The sequence below is a fragment of the Neoarius graeffei genome, chromosome 17 (genome assembly GCF_027579695.1).
Source record: "Neoarius graeffei isolate fNeoGra1 chromosome 17, fNeoGra1.pri, whole genome shotgun sequence".
NCBI lineage: Eukaryota > Metazoa > Chordata > Actinopteri > Siluriformes > Ariidae > Neoarius > Neoarius graeffei.
The window spans coordinates 8,298,168-8,306,614 of NC_083585.1; the positions used below are offsets into that span (position 1 = coordinate 8,298,168).

The following is an 8,447-nucleotide window of genomic DNA, read 5'->3' on the forward strand; positions in this document are numbered from 1 at the left end:
TCGCTATTGCTTTACAGAACGAAGGTCAGTTATACAGTCATCAATAATCGCCTGTGGACTGTAACCTGCTTTAAATACGCTTCGGGAAGAGTACATGGAGTACCTTTTTGTATTTTTTTTTTTATTAGAGCATTGTGATTTTAAAAGTATTTAAGTTTGTGAAAATAGTCATGTATATAAGCCTAATTAGAGTAGAGTTGTGTGTGTGTGTGTGTGTGTGTGTGTGTGTAGTTCAATGGGGTACTTTTTGTACTATTCAGTTGTGTGGGTTTTTTTTTTTTTTAATTTCTATTTAAAAGAAGAAATCTCCCCACTTTTTTTTTTTTGTTTGTTTTAAAGATATTTTTTTGGGCCTTTTTCACCTCCATAGGACAGGAAACAGAGACAGGAAACGAGCGGGAGAGAGAGACGGGGAGGGATCGGGAAATGACCCCGGGTCGGAATCGAACCTGGGTCCCCGGATTCACGGCACGGTGCCCCATCCACCCGAGCCACGACGCCCCCTCCCCACTTTTTTTTTTTTTAATTATTTTTTAAATTTTATTTATTTTTTTAAATTCTCAGTATTGGTGCCAAAATTCCCTTAATTTAAACACTGTTTAAACTGAGATGTCAGAAATGCTTTCAGTGGCCATGGATTTGGTTTAGATTTGATCACGCAAGGTTTCCTTCCTTTCTGTTCATCATTTCTGCAGTGAAACACACAACTCCTCCTTTGTGTTTGGCTTCCAAAACTCTTATCCCCGTCTAGTTTTCTGTCTGTGATGGCGTTCTGAACGCGTCCCCGCTCGCATACATGCGACTACGAAGACTGTTCTCGTTGTGAGTGTCGGCGCATGACACCCACACGTGCCTGCAGGATTATAAATCAGCCCTGAGAGATCACTAATTCCAATCCTGAATCCGTACCGTGCCCCAGCCTTGTGGGATCAGGATTATACAAAACCGTCTGCATGTACGTACCGGAGCCATAATTTCACCTCTGAACATGCAGCGCTTTTTAAATGGCTTGTTAGAAATCTGTTGTTTAAACCCTTGTTTATTTTCAAAGAATTAAAAAAAAAAAGTGTCAAACTTTTGACACGAGTTTAATTATCTATTTAGGAATTTTATATAATGAGTAAATAACTGATGTAGGCATTGTACAATAAGTCTCTAATAGCAAAATATCGCAGAATAATAAATACTGCTGTAACGTCTGCATGACTGTTTGTTTGGTCTGCATGCTTTACACGCAGAGCGAGACCTTGTGTCCAGCGGGTTTGTTTGCTGAAAGCCAGCTGATGCAAATGCAGCGTCCTTGTTTGTTGCTATGGTAACATCACTGTACAGTCGAACAGCAGTGAGAGCTGATGGTCGTCAGATCTAATAATTGCGCTCATGTGATTGTTCATTGCAACAAGAATAAAGCTTCAGGGAGTGAAAAGTGAAGAGCGTCTAATTACCAGGGTGTGTAACGGAGCATGTAGGTGCATGTTAATGTCTTTTTCTTCTTGTCTCCACAGGAACGGGGTGAAGCGCGTATCCAAATGCAGTGGCCCAGACTGGGCTTGTGCCTGCTCTCTGGCACTCACTTATTCCTCAGTGTCCCTCCCCTTTCTCTCTTCACACCTTTTATCCTTTAATAATGAATGAAAAGCCAAATAAAAAGGTGCTTTTACTTTAACCCTGTTCCTCCTCCTCCTCCCTGTGGAGTCAGGACACTTTTACAGGAGGAGCAAAAGAGGAGACGGTGTCCCATTAAGAGCAGGATGAAGCCTTGAAGGCATAATGGCAGAGGGAAAACTGCACCGTCATTGACCTTTTGAGTTTCATTTCCCATCCACTATCAATTCCGAGACCTCATGTGTCACACGAGGCGAGCAGCAGTTACTGACGCTGTGCCGTGAGCTTCCAGATGAGCCGCTTCCCAGGCGGCGGCGGCATCAGCAGCAGCAGCGTGTGACTTCCAGAACTCATTCGTCACTTTGTGGACACACAACCCATCAGACAAGCTGCTGAGCCTTCTCTGAACTGTCCCCTGCCAGCCCTCGTCCCCACAGTGGCCTTGCTCTGGACTCTGAGCTGATAGTGAGTGTACAACCCACGAGAGAGGCTTCCCTCCGCACGAACACTAACGACTGTCTGTCTGAAAACTGAACTAAACTCCGCTTCTCCCCGTCTCGCTTCTTCTGTGTACATGTATTTGCAGTGGTTTTTTTTTTTTTTTTTTTTTTAAACCATGCTTCCTGAGCAGTAGATTTTTTTCAAAAGTAGCCTGACCGGGCTTTTAACTGTTTAAAAATATTATTTAATACACCGATCACATTTTAGTTAAAGGGACTGAATTATAATCCCATGTTTAATTGTGTATCAGTGATCTGTCAGCAAAGACATCAACCACAACACATTTCATCTAACTTTGTCCATGACTGAAGACAAATCGACTGTTTTCATGACCCTCTGCTGCAGGTGGAGGATGTTTTGATGAGTACCCGGGACACTGAGCTCTTTTCTTCTCCATAACTTCCTCCTTGACTGACTGTTTTCCTCTGGTGCCCTTAGATGACATTAGTAGCGCCGCTGGTAGCCTCTGTTCACACTCTTATCAAGTGTTAATACCACCGGTGTGTATGTTGACTTTGTACTTCCTTTTCCACATACAGGACATCAGCACACATGAGGAGAGACAGCTGTGCCTTCTAAAAGGTCAAAGTTCACATTCCCTAAATAAACCTTTAATGTCTGTAGCCTTGGAACGGTATTATAAAGGTTCGGTCGCCTGGTTCGGTGATGCCTTATGGAGAGTGTGTGTGTTGGACGAGTTGTTTTTGTTGATTTTTAATGCGTTTGGAACTTCCAGCACAGTTTCCTCCAACTGGTCCACAGAGAAGACATTCAGAAAGGACAAGGACACAAATGTCTAAAAGGGAGGCTTATGATGTAAAGCCGTGCAAGCCGCCATTCCTACCCCCCACCCCCCCAACACCCCTGTTTGCTAAAGCAATCTAGACCGGATAGCCTTGTAGACCACCACTGTTTTACGAGCACAGCCTACATTTGGGCCCAAAAACCACCTGTCTTCGATCTTTACAAGTCTTCAGTTACCTCAGCTCCCTCATAAAGCAAAGCTAGCAGACAAGCATGGGTTCATTTGACATTAACAAATGTTCACATACGGCGCTGAGATGTGTGCATGTGACACGAAGCTATTCTACTAATACCAGGTATGAAATGACTGTGAGAGCGAGTTTGATTGAGAAGGCTCAAAATGTGTTATGTCTTGAACATCTTTGCCCTGTTCTTGTTGCACTGCTTTTGCTGTTTTTGTAAGTTGTAACACTGGGTATTTAATTGAATCCGTTTTGTCCCCACCGCTCCGTTTCCATGTCTCGCCTTCCGTTATGGTTCATGTCTTTTATAGTCTTACCAGCCTTCCAACTGCCTCTCACTTTAGCTAGTCGGATGATATACAAATACTTGGTAACATTTTTGGACGATATCTTTATATGATGTACTAAACTGAGTGTTTTTATTTCTTTTTTTCTTCAATAAATATAGTAATGTGCTTTAAAATTATAAGTCCTTCGGCTTCTGTCCTTTTTGCCTCTTGTGAAGGTTGTTGGTTTTTATTTCTCCGATTTGTCTTGGCATTTTCAGGGTTTTTCATTCCTGTGAATTACAATACCAGAGTGACCGTCTGTCTTGGTTTCTTCTCCTCACCTCCAAAACAAAAACCAAACATACCAGGATGTGAACTAGCTATGCTAAATTACCCTGTGTGAGAATGGTGTCCCATCCAGGAAGCACTTCCGTCCAGTGTTCCCAGATTAGACTCTACATCCGCACCAGTATCTTCGCAGATCACAACACTGACCACAATAAAGCAGTTACTCAAAATGAAGTTGTGCAGATACTAAAGAACGACTGACTATACATATGGAAAAACAGTTAAGTCATCATAAGCTGCTGCTGATTTTTTTTTTTCTCTCTCCCTACTGAAAGCTAAATGGTTTTGAGTCACCACCAGGGGGCACCATCTGCTCCACACAGGACTATTTGCGCATCTGAGAAGTGACACCCTTTAGTGTATTGCATCTGGATATTTTCTACTATGCTTACAAAATGATACAATTCCAAAAATTGTGCACTCCATTGTGCATATGGTGCAATTTGCGAGCTTGCAGCAGTAACGCATTTCTCACTGCTTGACTCCTGAAATACAGTCGCGTAACGAAGGAAGCATGTCTACTGGTGTAACGTGTGAAACTGGGATAACAACTGTGATTGATTTAGTGAGTAATGCAGGCTTTTTGGTTCAGTAAAGGAATTTCTGGACTTTAATCTTGGGTTAATTTTGTCTCCTGTGACTTGGGGATGAGAGCTTCAGCACAGCCCATTTAAACAAATCTCAATCAACCACAAAGTTGCATCTATATGGAGTTAGAATTGTTAACAATTAGAACCTGAGGATTACAGATAATTATCACAAGTTGTATGGTTTTCTGATCAGATTTTCTTTTGTTGCATATTTATATGCATACGCTGATTTGATCTTCTGTGCCCTTTTGTCTATAAATCTGAGTAAACAAACACCCAGATCACCGACGTAAAGCTGTAGGCCTCGGAGTTCCTTGACGATCCAACAAACCAATTTACTGAATGTTCAATTGTTTGGAGGGGAAAAACCCTCAGAGATTCTGTGGCAAGATTTCAAATGTGATGATCAGGCTCAAAAACCTATCCACAAATTCAAACAGTTTGCCAAAAAAAAAACCCTCTTTAGAAGACAATTGTAGGAAGCCTTAGGTTTGGTGACTTCAGCTAAATATGTTGACGCCAGTAAAGTTGAAGGGGGTAGTTATGTTGGTAATATGGGTACTGGACAGATTTATTCCTCTGGTGTGTTTATTCAGGTTTTCTTTCTTTATTTTGTCTCAGTAGTTGAGACCAGTCATTGGAAGGAAGAAAATACTTTTTCACAGCACTGAAGAGAGACAGAACATTTTAAACACATTTCCAAACCTTGAAATGGATGAAGATTGAGAGAAGCTTTTTTATGTACAGATTAATTCAAGTGCTCATGTACAGTTCTGTGCAAAAGTCTTAGGCACATGTAAAGAAATACAGTAGAGCAAAGATGCCTTCAAAAATAATGGACTCCAACGTTTCTGCATTTTAAGAAATGGTATAAAGAGCCTTAAACAGCAATAAATAAAGCAAAGTCAGTATTTGGTGTGAGACGACCCTTTGCTTTAAAAAAAAAAAAATACTAGTCTCGGGTCCAGTGAGTGCAGTTTTATGTGGAAATGATCTGTAGGTTTTCCTGAGCATCTTACAGAACCAGCCACAGTTCTTCTGGACACTTTGACTGTCACACTCACTTCTTCATTTTACACCAAAACCCAGCAGCCTTCATTATGTTTTCTTTTTTTAATCTGAAAAGTCACACGTCATTTAATTTTGTGCTGGAAAAAAAAAAGTTTGGAACTCTAAAATGTTTTTGTACTGACTTAATGTAGAAATCATAAAATAGAAATCTATAATAACGTTTGTATGGGAAAAAAAAACAGGATGCCCAACACTTCTGCACAGTACTGTATATCTACAGTGGTGCTTGAAAGTTTGTGAACCCTTTAGAATTTTCTATACTTCTGCATAAATATGACCTAAAACATCAGATTTTCACACAAGTCCTAAAAGTAGATAAAGAGAACCCAGTTAAACAAATGAGACAAAAATATTATACTTGGTCATTTATTTATTGAGGAAAATGATCCAATATTACTTATCTGTGAGCGGCAAAAGTATGTGAGCCTTTGCTTTCAGTATCTGGTGTGACCCCCTTGTGCAGCAATAACTGCAACTAAACGTTTGCGGTAACTGTTGATCAGTCCTGCGCACCGGCTTGGAGGAATTTTAGCCCGTTCCTCCGTACAGAACAGCTTCAACTCTGGGATGTTGGTGGGTTTCCTCACATGAACTGCTCGCTTCAGGTCCTTCCACAACATTTCCATTGGATTAAGGTCAGGACTTTGACTTGGCCATTCCAAAACATTAACTTTATTCTTCTTTAACCATTCTTTGGTAGAACGACTTGTGTGCTTAGGGTCGTTGTCTTGCTGCGTGACCCACCTTCTCTTGAGATTCAGTTCATGGACAGATGTCCTGACATTTTCCTTTAGAATTCACTGGTATAATTCAGAATTCATTGTTCCATCAATGATGGCAAGCTGTCCTGGCCCAGATGCAGCAAAACAGGCCCAAACCATGATACTACCACCACCATGTTTCACAGATGGGATAAGGTTCTTATGCTGAAATGCAGTGTTTTCCTTTCTCCAAACATGATGCTTCTCATTTAAACCAAAATGTTCTATTTTGGTCTCATCTGTCCACAAAACATTTTTCCAATAGCCTTCTGGCTTGTCCACGTGATCTTTAGCAAACTGCAGACGAGCAGCGATGTTCTTTTTGGAGAGCAGTGACTCTCCTTGCAACCCTGTCATGCACACCATTGTTGTTCAGTGTTCTCCTGATGGTGGACTCATGAACATTAACATGAGCCAATGTGAGCGAGGCCTTCAGTTGCTTAGAAGTGACCCTGGGGCCCTTTGTGACCTTGCCGACTATTGCACGCCTTGCTCTTGGAGTGATCTTTGTTGGTCGACCATTTATGCAGAAATGTAGAAAATTCTAAAGGGTTCACAAACTTTCAAGCCCACTGTAATCACACATCCCTACATACTCAACATTCCCAGCCATCATCTAAATGTCTCCTAGAAGTACAGCTCTAGGCAATTTTATTTGTACAGCACTTTCAGCAATTGACATGGTCACAAAGCAGCTTTACAGAAATTCGGATGTAGATTTAGATCTTTAATGAGGAAGCCAGAGTGGAAAGGAAAAACTCCCCGAGATGACATGAAGTCTTGAGAAGAATTGGACTTGAGTGTGTTCAAGGGATGTTCAGTATGAGGAGGTTGTGAAGACGAGTCCTGGGATAAGTAGAAGAAAGTCATGCAGATGTGAATCCACCTGGATAATCTGAGACAAATGAAGCTGTTATATATCCTGTGCAGACCACTTGGTGTCAGCAGTCAGGGTATGAAATGACTTCAGTTCTACTCTGATAAGACTCATGATGTTATTTTTGTCCATAACCCTCATCCTGTTTTGACATGAGTAATTCAGGTTCCAGTAGCTAGAAGTCTGTCCTTGAAATTTATGAACGTCATTGCCAGTATTTTTATATTTCACCCACATCTGACTTTTCTTCTTTTCTCTATAGAAAGAGTTGAGTCACGCCGAGACTTCTGTATTGTTTACTATTCTGTGCTCCGGGCAGCACGGTGGTGTAGTGGTTAGCGCTGTCGCCTCACAGCAAGAAGGTCTGGGTTTGAGCCCCGTGGCCGGCGAGGGCCTTTCTGTGCGGAGTTTGCATGTTCTCCCCGTGTCCGCGTGGGTTTCCTCCGGGTGCTCCGGTTTCCCCCACAGTCCAAAGACATGCAGGTTAGGTTAACTGGTGACTCTAAATTGACCATAGGTGTGAGTGTGAATGGTTGTCTGTGTCAGCCCTGTGATGACCTGGCCACTTGTCCAGGGTGTACCCCGCCTTTCGCCCGTAGTCAGCTGGGATAGGCTCCAGCTTGCTTGTGACCCTGTAGAACAGGATAAAGCGGCTAGAGATAATGAGATGAGATGCTGTGCTCCTTTACTTACTTCCGAACAGCACTCTTGGGCCACGGGATGGCAAAGGCACCATAAGCACAATGATTCAGGGAGCCCGGAGTGAGACATGAGCGTGGAATGTCTTAAGATGGAGACTGCTGGAGCAGACAAGACGCTAAAAACTGTTATGCAGGTTAGCTTAACTGGTGACTCTAAATTGACCGTAGGTGTGAATGGTTGTCTGTGTCTATGTGTCGGCCCTGTGATGACCTGGCGACTTGTCCAGGGTGTACCCCGCCTTTCGCCCGTAGCCAGCTGGGATAGGCTCCAGCTTGCCTGCGACCCTGTAGAACAGGATAAAGTGGCTAGAGATAATGAGATGAGATGATCATCTATGGTCCATAATATCATTAAAAGATTCAGAGAATCTGGAGAAATCTCTGTATGTAAGAGACAAGGCTGAAAACTGGCATTGGATGCCTGTGATCTTCAAGCCCTCAGGAGACACTGCATTAAAAGCAGACACGTGTCTGTAGTGGAAATCACTGTATGGGCTCAGGAACACTTCAGAAAACCATCGTCTGTGAAAACACTTCATTACTGCATCCACAAATGCAAGTTAAAACCAGATATAAACAATATCCAGAAATACCACCCCCTTCTCTCTGCCCAAAGGCCTTCCTTCTTTCAGCAAGACAATGCCAAACTGCTTTCTGCACGTATTAAAATTGCATGGCTCCGTAGTAAGAGAGTCCGGGTGCTAAACTGGCCTGCTGCAGTCCAGACCTGTCTCCCAT

The 8,447-nt window shown here is 42.4% G+C and overlaps 1 protein-coding gene across 2 annotated transcripts in view; it reads left to right on the forward strand.

Moving 5' to 3' along the window:
* hip1 (huntingtin interacting protein 1) overlaps positions 1 to 3,561 on the forward strand; it is a 123,617-nt gene extending 120,056 nt beyond the window's left edge. For both annotated transcript variants that reach the window (XM_060943670.1, XM_060943671.1), the window contains exon 31: positions 1,506 to 3,561. In XM_060943670.1, coding sequence (XP_060799653.1) covers positions 1,506 to 1,516 — 11 coding nt within the window. In that variant the 3' untranslated portion in view covers positions 1,517 to 3,561. The remainder of the gene's footprint in view (positions 1 to 1,505) is intronic.
* Positions 3,562 to 8,447: the final 4,886 nt, after the last annotated feature.